This window comes from Mytilus edulis, chromosome 4, assembly GCF_963676685.1.
Source record: "Mytilus edulis chromosome 4, xbMytEdul2.2, whole genome shotgun sequence".
In the NCBI taxonomy this organism is placed as follows: Eukaryota; Metazoa; Mollusca; class Bivalvia; order Mytilida; family Mytilidae; genus Mytilus; species Mytilus edulis.
In genome coordinates this window covers 20,868,350-20,887,939 of record NC_092347.1, presented here as the reverse complement: position 1 = coordinate 20,887,939, position 19,590 = coordinate 20,868,350, and the positions used below count along the sequence as shown (strand labels likewise).

The window sequence follows — 19,590 nt, the reverse complement described above, 5'->3', positions numbered from 1 at the left end:
AAATATTCAAATTTTAAATATAAGTTTATTATTTATTAAATGTTTAACTAACATATTCATTTATTCTTGTAAGAATAAGAAACACAGTTTTTACTATTTATTTATGAAAGCGCTAATGTAACGTTGCGCTCTTTTGAACAACACATTTTCCCGTTTCTGTTTTATGACGTTACGCCTTTGACGTGCGCTTCGTCGTCTAGACTTTATTTTGATAACATACGGATGCACATTGTTTTATTAGACAGATTAAAGTTGGTAAGAAACTTTTTATGTATACTATCTTTTTATTATATCAAAACTTATTTAAAGAGAGAAAACATTGTGTACTATTTATTAGAAATATGCGTAACTTTTAATTATTATTTTAAACGTAATTTAACTTACGAGAGAAATTATGATACATGAATGAAATGGTTTTATTGTTTGTTTAGTTTAATATGAATACTTAAACATGTACATCTTATTATAATTTATGTATTTTATTTATGTGAAATTATTCTTTATTTGTAGAGAATCGATTATTAGCGACCATATGATTTTTATAAAAGAATAAAAGATAGATACATGGCGCAACTTAACTCGCATACTCATTTCTTCGCCCTAAGTTAAACTTTATGTGATTCGTACAGCTGTTGTATTGTCGCTGCAATGCAGATATCTCAGTATTGCTTGAAATCTATTTCTGGACATCACATCTCTGAAATTTGGGGTTTCAGAGATACCAGACGCTTCCCAATAGCTTTCAATGGAGGATTTCTTTACGATACCCATCGCGAGAACAAGACCAATAAAGGCTCTCATCTCAGCATAGCTAACTGGCAAGAACTTTTAAATTAATATTGTGAAAAAATGTCTCTGCTATCTTTTGGAGCGTTATTTACATCTAAATTACTTTTGAGCACCAAAACAGTAACGTTAGTCATTAATAGAAAATACAGTTTACTAATTATTAGAATACTTTGAAAATTGATTTGTAGACCGTAATTATATTACGGAAACAAATAAATATACATTCAAAAAAAAATTAAGAACGTTATAAAACATATTAAACCAATACTGTACCTATTTATTTCATCTACAATGCGATCAATCAAGTCATCATCTTCTGTTTTCAAAAATTTATCAAAGTAATCCACCGGTGAAAAATTGGCTTCAAATCCGTTCCTCGAAATCACGATTAACGTCTAGCTCAAACGTTTCTTTGTCTACCACAGAAAACCAAGGGTTAGGCTGTCTTGCAGCATTGTCTGGCATTTCAACATCAGCATCGTCAGAATCTTCGTCGCCCGAAGTTACTATGTCTGTTATGTCACCGTCACTGTCTTCCATAGCTGTGTTGGGAAAAGTACAGACGATCTTTTGACATTTATGACGTCATATATACTTAACGTATTACGTCATAATGAATTCAAAACAACAATGTATATATTATATAAGAATATCACAGTTGGAAAGCAGGTCACGGTTTGACCCCAAGTTTATCAGCAACAATAGAGTCACGTGACCGTGAAAATTCAGTAAAAAAACGGACGAGACAAACCTCATTTTAACTCACTAAATACTATTGTCGTAATAAAAACTTATTGACCTAACTAATCTTGAGTATCCATAGTTTATTCTCGTCAAAGCTCACACATCAAATCAAGTCCTTTATTCTTTATTTTATCTGCAAACTTGGAGTTTGGGTGAAAATTGTCAAGTCTCCTGATCGAAAAATCTAAATATCTACGAGGAAATTAAAAATGATGGGCTGAATTTAAATTTAATAAAGCATCTCATTAAGACAAACACTCGATATGAATATCTCGGCAATAGAATGTTGGATACGCAAACGTCAAATTGATTTCAAAACGAAGCGGTGGTTTTTATGCCGATTTGTGCAAGTGGTTATCTCCCCTTAATATCACCAGTCAAAAACAAAATGCATAAAAATTAAAAAAGGAGTTTACTTTACAAAAATTAGAAAGAAAATAAACGAAACTCGATTTATAACTATGTTATGATAAAATAAAGAAGAGATGCCGCCCTATTTTTCAGAGAAGGACTAAATGTAAAAAATTAAACGACAAAATATTACTGTAGATCTACTATCATCTAGTAAAAAAAAAAAACAATTCAGAAATGTGGATAATGACACCTACATGTAAAATTAAAAACCTAGCTATATTGAAAGAAATTAGACCTGGCGGATGAATACATGTAATTTTTATATGTGGGATCATTCCTAGCAGAATTTTTTTAAACACTTCTGATTATATTTAATGCAATAAAACATAGTTTATACAATTTCAATAATCTTTCTGAAAATTGATATAATTATTAAATAAATAGTACTGATCATATATATTTTATATTCTATAAAGTGTGACCAAGAGTCACAACAAATTTCTTCAAATTAAGAGAGCCTTTAAACTCAAGCCTATGTCTCTTAGTTGAACACTAACATACAAAAAAGGGATTTATAAGATTTATACCAAAAATATTGACAGAAATTCTGTAAAAAAATATGCTTTAAATTATAAGTGAAAGTGACACAGTTTTGAATTTCAGAATCATTATTATTGTAAAATTAAACTATTAGATTAGCTTGCACAGTAGCCCTTTGTCTTATTTCTCAGGGTATTTTATAGATTATGAAAGTAAACTTTTTGGAAAAAATTGGGCTTCTTCTCTTGAACAGGTTGCTGTATCAGCTGCTTTTATTACATATTTACAAACAAAGTATATATTGTATATATACTTTACCTGAATACTAGTAATAGGAAATGAAATGAAACTGGTGGGACAAATTTTGTGCATTTTACTTCAATAATGATCAATGATGCTTAAATTTGACAAGAATTTGCCATTTGAATAAATTCAATTTTATAAGAACACATCTCTATGAATGATCATGAATTAACTTCTTGTTTGGCTGACTTGTCTTGATAAGCTAGTTTTTGCTCTTATTACTATAAAATTGAGAATGGAAATATAGCTTACTAAGTAAAGAGATAATAATATAAACAAGATTTTATTTATATTAACTGACCTTCATTTCCTTTTTTCATATGTTTTTTTTCCTACAGAATTTTCTTTGCAATGCATTTTCTATTGCTATTTTTGTGCTTTTGTCCCTGTCCATCCATACAGTAGGCTATCAATAATTTGTCAAATCTGTCAGAATTTTCCAAGACGTTTAGCTTTAACACAATAAAGAAGATCTTTGTTTGTTGTTTCACTTTAATTTCCAATGTGTAAATTTTTACTATGCACATGACCCTGACACATATTTTGTTATAAACGTTTCATGACGTATGTTGAAAAAAGAAAACATTGTCACCGTCAATTTGTGTAGGGGATCAAAAGGGGTTTTAGTTACTTTAAAATACAAGTATCGTATGGAATTGTGAAAATCCACAACTTTTAATCAAAATATCATTCATGTTTTTAATAAAATCAGCATTTTAGATCACTTTGAAACAGGTACAATTATAAAGAAGCTAAACTTCACTGTTTTGAAGTAGAAACGTAGCTAAAACCAGATACAAATTGACATGGCTGGTGGTCACTAAAATTGTTGTATAAAAGTAAAAAATGATGGCTTCAAAGCAGTGTATGAATTTGAAATAGGTTTCCCGGTTTCATTTAAGATTATAACCGTTCTTTTCTGTATTTTCAAGTTCAAGTTTCAAGTTTTTTATTTCTCAAGACCCTTAACCAGGGTATGTGAACAAATACAATTGAATACAATTTAACACAATATAACAAAATAGGTTGATTAAATGAACAAGTTAACATATATACATGATATACATTTCCAAATATATGGAAGACGAACATATTATATAAACAGTAACTTCAATCATTTTACTAAAGAAAGTATGATTTTACAAAATTTTGCAGCTTTGAATATTACATTATAATTGTCTGAGTTAAACAAAGCATGAAATTTATCAACATTTGGATTTGTAGTGAATTCTTTTGGCAATAACATTTTCCTCTCGTTTTTGAAATAAGAACATTGGAATAAATAATGAAATTCATCACCTAATGAGTTACAGTCACAAATATCACAAATTCTATCATCTCTTGCTATTCCCCAAAACCTGCCCTTTTCAACTGGCAGTTTATTATTAACACATCTAAAATTACATAAAGATTTCCTTAAATCTGTAGGAAGTTCTATTAAATATTTTTCAAAACAATGCTTTCTTTTAAAAATTCTATAATTGAGACATTTAGGTGATTCATACACAGTAGCACACCATTTCTGCTTAAATTGGTCACATAACCTTTGCTTTACAATCTTAGCTAGGTTGACAGATTTAGACACATTTTGAGTTAACCAATATTCAGAACAACCACATTCATTTGGATACGCAAACGTCAAATTAGGAAAAATCGATTTTTTTTGGCGAACAACAAAGATGGCTATTTTTTTTTAGAACGGACAGGATAAAGGAATAGCATTAACAAGCTATTTTTTGTAATGTTTGTATGTCGTAAAGAAATTATATTGGTCACAAAACCTACAAATTTTCAAATTTAATTATAATAAAAGCATGACAAGTTGCAAAAAATACTTTAAACGTCAATCTTTTAGCCGATTGATTTGGCGGAATTTTTGACGTTACGGACGACTGTAGCGCCACCTAATTAATTCCCCCTGCTATTGTTGCTGATAGAGCTTGACGACAACGGCCGTATCGAAGGACTTGCTTTCCAACTGATCAAAAGCATAAAAGACAAAAAGAAATAAAATATGATTGTTTTATTAAAACCAATTAAACGACATATATGTCGCATCGGTAGTCAACTCCCAACGACATATTTGTCGCTTCGGCAGTCAACCCCCAAACGACATATATGTCGCTTTGGCACCGAAAGGGTTAAAGGTGTGATAAAGCTTTTGCAACCGTGCTGATATCGATATCATCACGGGTGGCTGATACAGCAAGCTTGCCATTGATTGTATTACACATACAATTTATCTGTATTTACTACTAAGTATATAATAAATAGATTTATTCTCTGTTTTCATCGGAGTTCGTCATTGCTCAATTCAAAATTAAGGTTAAAGGCTTCATTTTTAGCTATCTTAAATCAACTTATTCAAATCAAAAATTGTAACATATGTTAAATTCTAATACAGTGTCATCCAAGTTGTATTTTAAAAACAACAATTATAACTGAATAGTATACAGAATTATTCCATCAATAAAGGCAACAATAGTATGCCGGTGTTCAAAGTCATAAATCGATTTAGAGAAAACAAAACCTAGGTCATCAACTAAATCCGAGGGAAACAGATCACATACATGAGGAGAACAAATGAACAACAGGAACACTGAAGTGCAACGCAAATAAACGAACGCCAAAATGTTAAACGATTAATGAGACAATGTTATATCAAACATTACTTTTATGAAATCGGTTTTCATAAAAGAAAAATCGTTATTCGAGATCTGTCTGTATAATGTTCGAAACTCTTTTAGACTTGATTTGACAAAGCCTGCTTTAAGTTAGACACATTGTTCTATTAAAGCTTATTGATGGTCTATATGTGTTTAAGCCTATCATAAAACGAAAGCTATATTTTTTTAATTCGCATTGATCTGCATACAAATGAAATGACATGATATTCCTTTCATTTTCTCATTTGAATTATTTAATTTTTCGGTTTCCTGTTTTTGTCTCAAAATAAAAAATCGAAACTGAGTAATTTATTTTGTTCCCTAGCTAAATTATCTACACTTTACAATCCGGTATTTGTGTGCTATTATTTCTTTTTCTCTCGTATCAAAACACTCCAACTATTCAATAAAGTTTCATTTCACTTTCAGAAGAAAAAAAATACTGAAATAATTTACTCACGACAGTTTGCATTATATATATAATATATACAAGAAAACAAATACAAATAAAAGTATCATATTATGTTTAAAATGCTCATGTTTGTTAGAATGCCTTATGTATATATTTTTATTCTATTTTCATATAATAATGTATAAATCATAAATGAATTAAACCACAATAATTACTGTTAAATGTTCAGATGTTTAAATAAAGTCTGAATGTCCAAATGCGCTTAATGTCTTAAGTTATTTTTAGACATTATAGTTTCTATTTATAATCATTGGAAATTTTTATTCATTTAAATAAACAGAAACAGGAAACAGAATATTCAAACCAAAAGTAAAAATTTCATCACAAACAATGACGGAACATAAAAAGTAATAGAAGTAAGTACATTGTACATTGAAAGCAATGATTTAATCTAAAATTTATCATGGAAATGGGGATTGTGCCAAAGAGACAACAACCGACCAAAAAGCAGGAACACCGCGGGAAAATCAAACAACTGGAGGTGAGCAATGGTGGGGATTCAGCTGTCAGCCTTAAGGAGGCTCGCGGGTATAAGATTTTCAAAAACAAATTAAACATTAAATTTTCATTACAAATTTTACTATTACCTTAAGTAGTTGTTACTTACTCATGTGGTACTAAAATCATTCCAAAAAATCAATTCGTGTTGGCCCCAGCGGACTTTTAAAATGTAGATATCACTTAAAAAGCTCCAAATTATCTCCCTTTGGTGCAAAAATGCCATTTTTTGGCATTAAAATTGAAATATCTTTTTTAACTCATCGGTGACCTATATTTTTTATTGTTGTTTTCGAATAAGCTGTACATAAACTAAATAATTATAAAATTTTAGCGATTTCTGTAATTTAGTTCTTTTTTTATTTCGATATTACCGCTATTTCTCTTATGAGTTCAACAGAAAAAAAGGACATTAACAAAAATGTATGCTTCTTCCGAAAGCAGATTGTGAGCGTAAATGAACGGTGACCCCATTTTTTTATTTCATTTTTCTATTAAGTATAAGATAAAGTTCATTTATAGAAAAATATAAAGAAATCCTATATTGAATAAAAAAAATCATTTAGACCCGCGAGCCGCCTTAACTAAAATCTTTATTAGTTCAGTGAAAAAGAACGTCACCTACCTGCTCATGTGACTGGAAAATATGAAATGAAAGTATCTCTTCTTTCTTAAAGGACTCCCCGTCGATTTGTAGGTAGAAATGATTATACATATACTAGCAGCATGAGCAAGTTAACCTTCAATTGTAATCTCACCTTTATTATATATTATTCATATAACATTTATGTAAATTTTAAACAATAAGAAATTTTGTCGCGTCTATACATGAGCAAATGCAGAGGAAATAAATGACGTTAAGTCTGATATCTATTTTGAGGTTTCTATCCATAGTATGCCTTATTCGGGTGGTATTCTTGTGCAAACATTTATGTATGACGTCCATTATCACTGAACTAGTATACATATTTGTTTAGGGGGCAGCTGAAGGACGCCTCCGGGTGCGGGAGTTTCTCGCTACATTGAAGACCCATTGGTGGCCTTCGGCTGTTGTCTGCTCTATGGTCGGGTTGTTGTCGCTTTGACACATTCCCCATTTTCATTCTCAATTTTATATAATGCTTTTTGTTAAATATATATATGCATTTGTAATCAGCAGACAGCTTCAAACAGTTCATGTAAAGTATCTGATAGAGAAGAACGGTTGCTTGTTCTATTTTATAATACGAACTATTTTGCAAAAACGTATGCGAAAAATAAGATATTAGTTTAGTCTATTGACATGATTGAGTACGGTTTACATATCTTAATATATTGCATTATATCTTATATTTATATCTTTCTACTTTCATTTTACCAGTGACAAGGGATACACCTCTTATTAACTATACATAGCAAGATGGCGTTGACAATAAGTGATATGGTAAGTGAAGAACCAGCTGTAACCAGTGTAAGTCAAAATTCGAGTTTAATTTGAAAATAGTCAATCAGAAAAGATGTTTGTTGTTATGACACTATTATGGCTATAAAATGTCTTTAACATGTTCCATTAATATTGAACCGATAACAAACATTGTCTATGCAGTTTGCTATTGGAACGTTGATAATAATTCGGAAATAAAGCAACTGATTCAGTGGTTCTGGCTTTCCACTATTAAAAGTGTGTTAAGCAATTTAGTCTCGGACGCTAGTTATAGAAGAAGAAGAAGAAGAAGAAGAAGAAGAAGAAGAGGAAGAAGAAGAATTGTTAAACTTTATTTTATTTCAACCTGAATATAAAGTATATCCACTGTGTCTAAACCACACCGGCAAAATTTGTTCGGACTCGATGGTATCTTACATCGGGCACAATGACGGAACATCAATAGACAGAAGAAAGATAGATTTCTCCTTTTTTTCTTATTTTTTTCATGATATCAAAGAATATATATACATATACAACTATTTTCTTTTGTGGTATGTAATATTTTCTACAACTGTTCTATATTAACAGAGAAATGAGTACAAATGCATGTGAAAATGAAGAATTGAGTGAAACTTGCCTCGAAATTGTTTAATTTCTCGTTAAATTGTTCACATTGTACAAAAAGAAAGGTACGGGAAGATAGATACTGACACGGAAATTGCAAAACTAGTCATTATGAGCATCTTAATACTTGTAGCTCTGTGTATGGAACGAAAGAAATGGGTCATGTCAAAATGGAACTGGCCGGTTTCGTCAATGTTTACCACCCGGTTTCGTCATAGATTTCACAATGCATAACCCGGTTTGGTCAAATAAAAAAAAAATCATAATCGCATTACATTATAATTGATTATTTTACTTCAGCGTTGAAAATGTGTTTTGTGGGTCGTTGGAAAACAACTTCTTTCACCGGACAGCGGCTTATTATTTATATGAGTCTCAGATACATACCGCCGAGTTGAACAATATTTTATTATTTTTTGCTTTACGTGCAACCTATACGTCTTCCAGATTCGCCACTTATCGTATAAAGTGTATACCGAATTAAAATATTGTAAGAAAAGAGAAAACAGGGACACCCGGGAAATCGGATTATGTGAGTGGATTATGTTTATTATAAACATTCTCTTTGATATTTTTAAACAAGCGAGACATAGTGATTCGAATTCATAGCGTTTTGAACTATTGTATAAAGCTGCATATGTCAAAAGTTAGCAGGTTTGACTGGAACATATACATGTATGGTACACAGATCTAACGATTTCTTTCTTATTTATAATAAACATAATCCAACTCACATAATCCGATTTCGCGGATGTCCCTGTTTTCTTATTTCTTACAATATTTTAATTCGGTATACACTTTAAGAGATAAGTGACGAATTTCAAGTTCTTTTTATCGATTTCTATACATTTTTTTTCAAATATATATAAAAGTTATATAGCAAAAATGATAAGGAAGACAAAATATACAAATAAGTCGACTTGGCCGACATCCTAATAAAACTTATTGATCTTTAATTACGATTTTTTTTCCATTTCTTTGCGTTTTTACACGCTCGTCACAATTTTGACAGGACGTATAATTGTATACATCCGTCTGTCCGTCTGTCCGCCCACCTATCCGTCCGTCCATCCTTTCATCCGTCAGTTCCTCCATCTATCAGTCATTCGGTCCGTCCGTCCGTCTATCTATCCGTCTATCCGTCTGTCCAGCATAAACATGTCGCACCATAACTTGAGGACAGCTTATCTATATCTTAAAATTTAACGTAGTTATTTCTTATAAAGGTCAAACGATCTGTAAACCTTTTAGTGAAAATCAAATTAAATCTTTTTGAGTTACAGGAAATGCAGGTGCAACAGGAATGGGTTTTTGTTTTTAACATGTCGCGCCATATCTCAAAAACGAAGTTAGTAACTGCATCAAACTTTACATACTTCTTAGTTATATAAATCTTTTAAACTTCTGCATGTTAACTTTTTGGTGATGTTTTAAATTTTGGTTAAGAGTGATTGATTTTTTTTTGGTAAAACAAAAAAAAAAGGGGGGGCACTTATTGTGATGTATCTCAAAACCTACTTATGATTATTGTTTAAATTTTACTCACTTCTTATTAATATTAATCTTAAGATTCTGTTTAAAATGTTTGTACGTTCTCAGTTTAGGCATTTGCTGAATATTGTCTAACCAAGATTGTTAATGTTCGTTTTCTAAATGCGTTTTCACAGAATCGATTAAGCATGGCGTTATAATGTGTTGATTCTTTAGAAAAAGTACATCGCTGAGTCCGCATGAATCAAACAGTTTCTTTGCATGATTGAACCACGTATCACGATATCTGGAAGACATATTTTGATCCCACAAGAAAACTTTTCGACATATTCTAGTGTCAGGTAATTTTACTAGTCTACAATAAAGACGCCAAATATTGACCTGAATTCTATGATGAATTGAATACCGTCCTATATCTCTAGTGATTGCGGGTTTCGGCGTTGTTAGACTTACATCAAGAAAAATACGTATAGCTCTATATTGTAGTCTTTCTAATGAATCGTAACGTTTATGTCCCCACACACCGGATCCATACTCTAGTATAGGTACAACTGTGGAGTCAAAAAATCTTCGTTAATGTGTCAAGTCCATTTCATCCATTGCATAGTATTTCGAGACAAGTGAACCTAATGATCGGCTTCCACTGGAAACTAGTACGTTTGTTGTTTCCTTATAATCCAAATGTTCACTAATTACAAGTCCAAGATATCTGTATTTCGAGACTGTTTCGAGAGTCATATTGTTTAGCTGGAACGCGTAATCATTTTGAGGTTTAGAAGCTTTCCGTACGTGCATTATCTTCGTTTTGTCCGTATTCACTTGAAGTCGCCATGTCTTTGACCAATCGGTTACACAATGAAGTAATGATTGTAATCCATCTACTGTATCTGAGATCAGTGCAATGTCGTCGGCGTAGAGAAGACAGCTTAATGAATCTGTTTCAATGCTAATTCCATTACCAATGCGGTTTATTTCCGTCAACAAACACTACAAACAGGGTTGGTGGTAAATTGTCTCCATGACGGACGCCTGCTTCTACTAAAAACAAGTCTATTAGAGATCCGTTTAAGCGAACCACTTCTTAAAGCTTTTCATAAGTTGATTTGATCGCCTTGTACATATTTCCATGAATTCTAATCGACAAAAGTTTATGAAATAGTAGGTTGTGATCTTCGGAGTCGAACGCCTTTTGAAAATCGATGATACAAAGAAAAGTGTCTTTATTCGCTAGTTTTCGATTTCGGAGAATAGTGCACAACCTCTTTATATGGTCCAAGCAGAGTTTCCGGAATCCATTCGGTTCCTTGTGAGCAAAACTATTGTCCTCTAAATATTCAAGAAGTCGAGTGTTAGGAATATTGCTGTACGTTTTCGCTATTGGTGAGATGAGGCTAATACATCGTTATCCTAAAGGATCTCTATAGTCTTTTTCCTTTTTCAAAAGCGGATGAACGATACTCTTGGCCCAGTAGTCCGGAACTATTCCATGCGTAAAACAGATTAGCAGTTTGTCGTTACAAGTCCTACAGCTTTCTCGTTTTTCTCTTTTCGAATCGCACACTTTGTTTCTTCTATCGTAATCTCATCGTTTATGCAATTTATGTGTTGAGAATCATTATCGTCTACATTTACTCGCAATTGTTCGAATTCTAGATCCCATTGACTGTTAAATGCCGTAATTCTCTCCATGAACTCATTATCGACGTTTGTAGTGTTTTCGGAGAAAAGTTGTAAGTATTCTTCTTTCCATTTTTAATGTAAGTTTCCTGTGATGATCACCTTTGAACCCAAGACAGTTTGTTTTCTGCGTTACACGCTCGTTTGAACAGGTTCTTCAATTCATTATTCCAATAGGATTTAATTGCCTCTATTTTTCACCTTTCTAGTCGATGCCCTGATATCTTTGTACAATATGTGTTCGCTCATTTCATCGTGGAGTGTGTTAATAGGTGTATTGTAAAACGCGTCGATTTCACTATTGACGTTCTGTACTCTTAGCAGTGCGTCTATTATGCCGTTAAGTGCAACGATGCACCGTTCGCCCGAAAAAATGTTCGTAGAGATACTTTTAACGTTGTATTTTATTTTTAGAAAATTGTGTGAAGTATCCGTATTTCCTGATGCTTGATCTTCTTTATGAAAGTTTATTTCATTCAGTTTTGAATATCCAGATAGTTGAACAGAGCACTGTAAAAACGACTGATCCAAAGGATTTGAATTCGATGCCAATGGAAGATCGTGATCAGATATGACATCAGAAACGAGTTTCACTTCAAAGTTTTCATACTGCGTCAACAAGTTGTACGGTACGATCATATAATCCATAACCGATTTACCGATATTTGATACGTATGTAAAATTGTTTTTATCTTTTTTCCCTCAACCGTTTAACATACAACATCTACTGTCTTTCAGAAAGTTCACCAAATGATCACCAAACGCGTTTCTCGTATCGTCAGCCCATTTTCGTTCTGGAACAAAGTCCACCATATCGTCAAAATCTTGAATAGATCCGACACGTCAATTTAAATCGCAACAAAGAAATATTGGAACATCATTACTGTATAAAAAGATTTGTGACAGTAAACTGTCATCGAAGTCTTGCGCTATATTTCCCCTGCTTGAACGTTCAGGCTGTAAACAGAGGTCGGTCATTTACAGACGTATATACCGTATCATATACGTTGACGTATCCACATCTGCAGACATACCAAAAAACAGTTTGTTATACCGAGCTTTAATTTTATGTACTTTCAATAATGTGAATGGGCGACTGATTAATTTATAATGCAGAAACTTACAAAACAATTAGGAAATATCGAGTTTTTGTTGAACATGTAACCCGACTTTTAAAGATATTCCGGATAGTTGGAACAGTTAACAGGCATGATAGGAGTGAATACGGTAAACACGTTGGTTTGTGTATTAATTGGTGCTCACGTAGAACCAAATTGTACATTTGATTTTTTTTTTGTGTGTTTGTTTATATAAGATCTTGAAATATGTTTTAACTAGATTATTAAAGGATTCTGTACGATATTCGTGTACCTGTTCTACATTGGCTCCTTTTTAAGGGCATGTAAAAGTAGTTGATAGAACCCCCCCCCCCCCCCCCCTATTTTTTTACAAACACCACTATCACAAATATTGAAAGTGTATGTTTGATTGTTTTGAAGAGATTCCAATTGTTGTTTTTTTTAAATGAAGTATGGTATTGTTAATATGGTCGGGATCACATAATATTTTTTTATATATTTGCAGATACAGATACGTCAATGTATACATTACGGTTGATACGTTTGTAAACGACCGACCTCTAATAGCATAAACAAAAGTACATTTTCATGTCTTGATCGACCTTTGATCTAAGTTGTATCCATAAGATGTCAGCTCGATTATTGTCAAATGTCCATCTCAAAATGTTGTAGCAAACTCGATTTCAATAAAAAAATCCCACACCCCCGCTTCCACGCCAGGAGTTCGGTAAAATGTTCCTTCTATTTGAGCCGATCCATTTGCACCCAAGTAAGTCGATTTTATCATCCCCTTTCAGGTGCGATTCGCTTAACCCAATTATTTCACAATGAGGGCGTATAAAATGTTCTCTCGCAAAGTTCTGCTGTCATCACAATTATGGGACAAATACCACCCATTACAATTCCAACTACCTATTAAAAGTTCTGAATCAAAGTCATTTGGCTGGCCGAGTAATAAATGTTCTTTTTGAACGATTCGTCCACTTTTAAATTCAAGATTCGTGATAGCCTTCACTATTCGCCGCATGTTGGCTTCTTACATCCGTTCGCGTCTAGAGCGATCTGGCTCTATATGTTACTAAAGTTATCATTGTTTTTTAACTTTCGTTTGTTTCTCAAAACATTCGTACGTTGCGTTTCATCTCGCTATCGATCGGTTGTACATTTTTAAACACAAGCTTTGGGTGAACACTATTCGCATTTTTTTCAATGTTTCCATTTTGCGTTTGTTTAAATTCTACATCTTTCATTTTTGTTTCAAGTTCTACAATTTCATTGTCAACTTGTGCGAATTCTATGTTCTAATGATTTTCTCATAGTTTCCTGATTATCTTTGATTATCACTAGAATTTGGAAAAGATCGTCAACAGATGGGATGAGACAGTAAGATTGATCGTTGTCAGTGTCAGATGAGCTGTTATTACGGGCGAATTGCGGGGCAAAGCTGGGTTTGTTTTTGTATCTTGACATTTGTTCATGAAGTCATGCAAATATGTGTGCTTTGCAGAGTTACCATATCGTCAAATATTGTTCTTGATCTTCTTTTGTTAATATTTGTAAACCATAACACGGAGCACTAAATAAAGACGTCCATATTAGGTAAGCTTCGTTGTCACAATATACAATTATGGCCCGTTGAAGAGGTGAATATCCAAAATTGTCAACACGAGAAGGTTATTTCATTGAGGGCGCAGCCCGAAGTGAAATAACTTTTAAGGGTTGACAATTTTGGATATTCATCGACTCTAAGGGGCCACAATTGCTTTATTATACCGAACTAACATTGGAAAGGCCTTTCGAACACTTCTTTAGACTTTACACAACAGTCAACACAAACACACAAGCTGAAAATACCTTTACGGCTTTGTGTTCTAGAATTTCTCGAATGTACAACAAAGGTAGAATCTTTTTGTAAAATATTGATGGCCCTGAAAAGGACCGTTTATAAGAGACACGGCTGCTGGCACTCTTTTCATGACCACTGCCTTATTTCCATTTCTCTCAGTGTAACGTGCACGCTGCCATTTTGTTTATTTACGTCTGTGACGTCATTTTCATGGGAGGTAACTCAAGTACAAATCAACAAACTGAAAAGGTTATTCACCGGTGAATAATAGGGTTATTCACCGCTGGTGCAAATTTTTAGGGTTATTCGTCCTTCCTTGCAATTGAATGAAAAACAACTGAATTATTCCATGTCACGTGATAACGTTTCACCCAATAGAATTGTTTAAAATATATGTAAGGTATAATAATATATATTATATTCGAATTCACCTCCCTTAAAGGTTATATTTTCTCAGAAATTCAACAGTTGTCCATTTTACTGTATATATAGACATTTCATATTCTAAAAGGAAAGCCCCGATCAGTTCTCATTAATGCTTTTCAACTATCTTGTTTGTAAATCGTTACTATTGGGTCAAGTGATGTCGTAAAGCTCGTCGTCTAACTAACATACACAATTTTGTATGTTAGTAATGCAGCGAACGTAAGAAGAGATATTATTGTCAAATGCAGTTGCAGTAAGATTTGTACTAAATGTTATTCTGAAAATTTATTCTTAGTGGCTTTCGGTTGTTATTTGCTTGTTGTGCGGGTAGTTGTCTCTTTGACACATTCCCTGTTTTCATTTTCAATTTTTAGTAAAAATGTGAAAGATAATTACAAATATAGTTCTTTTCAATGTAAAAGCCTGAAATGTTTACGAAATCAGATATAAGAAACTTTAAAATACACATTTAGATGTCAAAAACGTTTAACAGTTGATTTTTCTATTTCAGCTGCACACTGTGCAAAGGTCTATACAAGATCTGCAGCAAACACAAAGTCAGGTTACACATAAGATAATCCATGCGTGAGTAGAAAAAATTAAAAGAATGAATATTTAAAGGTTAAAAAATTGCAGGAAACCCATTTTATAATAAATACAATATTTCATGTGTTTAAAAAATGAAATGTAATCGTATGCCAGTAGGGGAATTTAGTTAAACGATTATAGTGAGATTGTTCAAGTTCAAAAAGATGAGGTTGTATAAGATATCCAAAAGCTTTGTATTGATTTCGATGTCAGACTGATTATAAACAGGCGATTCTTAATTTGCACAATACATGCATAGGGAAATTTCATCTTGAGGTATACTCGATTCAAAGCGCATACTATGTTTCAAGTATTTCAACAATAGGGCTGATAAATGAGAACGCCATCAAATCGGAATAAAAAACCGTTTTAAAACCAAAATTAGTTAAACGTACAGTATATTACATAAACTGAATATTAAAATGCAAAAAATAGTATTTAAAATGTATAAATCTTGTAAAATCTATATGAACGCATGATGCTAATTTGTTTCGGAGAGAAAACAAGGTCGCGTTCACTGAATAGTATGGAACGCCGGAACTGTCTTATAGTGTAAATATTTAATATAATAGCCATATGAGTCTACAACGGTTGCCGTAAACAACATTAATACAGGAAACACAAAATTGGGATAGAATTCAGACACATTTGTATTAGATTATATACTGTGACATCATACAAAAGGGATGTTGACCTAGCTATAAAAGAAGTTAAACAATTTTTTTTCTTTCTGAAAAATACAAAAAGAAACAAACTATAAAGAAATATGAACGTTGTTTTCTATTCGTTCCGTTTATAAGTCAGTTACATAGAGAAGGTTGTTTTTTTGGTAAAGTCGAGCGTATGGTTTTGTCCGGTTTTATCGACTTCAGCCTTTTTGAATGTTTCTTGAAGTTACATATTCTTTTAATACTGTTTACCTTACTGGTACCGACATGGTATTCTACGTAATCAACATTAGCATATTTTTGCAGTAATATGTAAGAAAAAAAAAAAATTTAGGGAGATGCAAATAGGTATGGTTTGTGTGTATTTAATAAAATTTCATCAAAAATCTGAGTTACAAATGTAATACTTAAAAATTGTTTTAAACATAATAATAGTTATTTGTATGAATAAAGATAACAGTAGTATACCACTCTTCAGAAGTAATAACTCGATTGAGAGAAAACAAATCCGGTTTACAAACTAAATCCGAGAGAAACACAGCAACTAACAACGGAACAACAGAATCACCGAAGTGCAACAAAAACAAACGCCAACATACATCTAAACAGACTATTTGATAACTACTGTCATATTCCAGACTTGGTACCGGCCATTTTAAGAAAACACAATGAACGGATATTTACTACATACTGATTAAACCATATTAAACATTATGCTTTATCTTATTCCAAGCAGCCCCACATTGACGAATGAAATAAGTAGACTTGAAGGTAAATCTTTTAAGTTATTACAAAACAATGGTACACATGTGGGAACATCATTTTTTGTTTGCTTTCTGCTTGATACCAAAGATATTTCAAATGATGGTGAGACATTACATTCTGATATCCTTGTATCTTGTATCTGTATGCATTTTTTTGCTATAGTAATAGGTCACAATGTTAAGCATCTGGTTAACTAAATTTCCACGGATTTCATTGAATTATAAAACTTCGATAAACGCCATGACACGCCAATGAATAGCATATGTATGTCATTTTGGTTTATTTTACAATCTGAAATTGATTGTGCGGTATTAAATTTATTATTTTAGTTCTTTTTGTATGCTGTATTATTTAATCTATGTGTCACGATTGTGTTTATCCCCATTCAATTGTACAATAAGTATACATAGCAGACATATTTATTAAAAGTATAAACTTAAAAATTACCAAAAAAAATCAACCCTATATATTAAAATACAAACTCATATATATATTTATTTATATTAATTCATCAATAAAACAATCCAATACACTTGAAATGACTTCTGTCATCAAACTACGTGCTTTGGTATAGCCTTCATTCGGTTAGATCTTGACCAGAAATCAGGGACTCGAGTAATATATAACGTTTAAGAACAAATTCAATCCCCTCTCTCCCAATAAAAGAAATAAATGAAACAGTCCAAATAAAGTGATCTTTATTTTGTGTATTCATATAACTGCGTTCGTGGCTTTTGACATAGCATCTGCATCCTTGCTATTTAATAATATATGGTAGTTATGATATCTTTAATATATTTTATGACAGGAATCGAAAATCGTTTGATGAAAGTTTATGAAACTAAAAAAAGAAATTCAGCTCAATTGCAGTTAATATTAGAATCTGTTGGAGTACTTACAAAGAAACTACAGACTGTTTCTACGAGTATTGATGAAAATAGAACAAAAGAAAGTTCAAAAACTCTGCGGCAAATAAAATTTGACCAATTATCGATGCAAATAGAAACAGACGGTTCAGATATACCAACTATTGACAATTCCACTGAACAATTAGTTGATGAATATGAATATAAGGAACGACAAGAGCATCACCCGAATTTAAAAGATTCAGCATATTGTCATGGTAAACCACGTGTCAGTGTTCAGCAGCCACCAAATCGTTCAGAAACTGCATCGTCTTCAAAAAATTCTTCTACAGATACTTTGAAAGCAAAAGTCACGGTCGTAAAATCAAAAACAGCAGAACAAATAGTAGATAAGAAAATAAAGAAAAGGAAATCCAAGTATGGATTTAGATTATGCAGAACTAATGATAATCTAGACAACAGAACGTTCTTCCGCAAAAAGAAACGGTGTTATCAGGGAGAGCTTTTACTTCCAAAGATAGATAATCAAGTAGAAGAAGAACCAAAGCCTAACATAACCCCTGCAGGTATGGATGGAAGGTAGGATAATAGGATTAAAACTATATTCTGTGTGCATTTTGATATATATATTGAACCAAGTAAACAGAAACATATTGGAGAATAGTAGCATGAAAGGTGTGAAGATCTATACCTATATATATGGTATATTCAAAGTCAACACAGACACAACAATAGAGAAAAAACTTGAATCTATTTTTGTTCTGTTTTGTTAAAAGAAATTGATAAAGATTTGGTAAATAAAGGCTGACTTATATCAGTCATACCATTAAATAAATGCCAATGAATTATTCCCATTTAAAATATTTAACTATTTTTTGAAAGTTTGTTTAGACAAGAAATTTCATCGTTTGAATTATATACAAAAATATATATTTTAATATTGATTTCGTTCTTAGTTATAAGCAGCACTTTGTTATGCTTCACATCAATGTATCCATAGATTTATATGTGCGCATGTGTGTAACTTTTTTTTAGTTTTCTTGTAATTCAAGATCATATAGAGATACTGGTAGAGAAAATGGTCACAAAAAGAGAGGAATAATGACCATGGCACAAATGACAGAGAGAGGTGATTATAGAATTGTCTATAATATTTATAAGAAATGTAACAAAACCACATACATCCTTTTGAATAATTGATCTTTTAGCATCAGATGCTAAATTATTTTCATGTTCAGGAAGAGAAAAGCATAATCAATTACATTTTATAGGAAGCCTCTGCAAAGTGGGTGAATAGAGATGAAGTGAGGATAAAATATAAATAGTTCATTGTATCACTATTTAGCATTTAGATTTGATTTTAAACCCAACACCAATTAACAATGAATGCGATGCTAAAATGTCAACAACGGAAAGTTAACATAAACATAAACACATAATCTATTGATAGAAACGGCAACCCCAAAACACCTACTTCTAGAAAAAAAACTTCAGGTCAGAAGAGTGATATCTGAACTGAGTTAATTGGTAAATAGGTACCGGTACAATAAATGAAAAGGTTGCATTAATTTTTTTCTTCACTATATTTAAGTGATTTAGGGATATCCATTATGTTACAAGTAATATGACGAATTAAATGCATTTATAAAAGAGGGGCGAAAGATATCAGAGGGACAGTCAAACTCATAAATCGAAAATAAACTGGCAATGCAATGACTTAAAAAGAAAAAAAATGACAAACAATAGTAGACAAAATTTAACATAGAAGAATAAAGACTAAGCAACACGA

At 32.0% G+C, this 19,590-nt stretch overlaps 1 protein-coding gene across 8 annotated transcripts in view; it reads left to right on the top strand.

The window, feature by feature from the left end:
• Positions 1 to 6,129: 6,129 nt before the first annotated feature.
• LOC139519190 (uncharacterized) overlaps positions 6,130 to 19,590 on the top strand; it is a 34,821-nt gene continuing 21,360 nt past the window's right edge. The window contains exons 1-6 of one of the 8 annotated variants that reach the window (XM_071311060.1): positions 6,130 to 6,235; positions 7,658 to 7,789; positions 15,426 to 15,499; positions 16,907 to 16,941; positions 17,744 to 18,380; positions 18,854 to 18,930. In XM_071311060.1, the coding sequence (XP_071167161.1) occupies positions 7,766 to 7,789; positions 15,426 to 15,499; positions 16,907 to 16,941; positions 17,744 to 18,380; positions 18,854 to 18,930 (847 nt within the window). In that variant the 5' untranslated portion in view covers positions 6,130 to 6,235; positions 7,658 to 7,765. Of the gene's footprint in view, positions 6,236 to 7,657; positions 7,817 to 15,425; positions 15,500 to 16,903; positions 16,942 to 17,743; positions 18,381 to 18,853; positions 18,931 to 19,590 lie in introns of all 8 variants that reach the window. The other 7 variants (XM_071311059.1, XM_071311058.1, XM_071311057.1 and 4 more) reach the window with 7 other exon arrangements.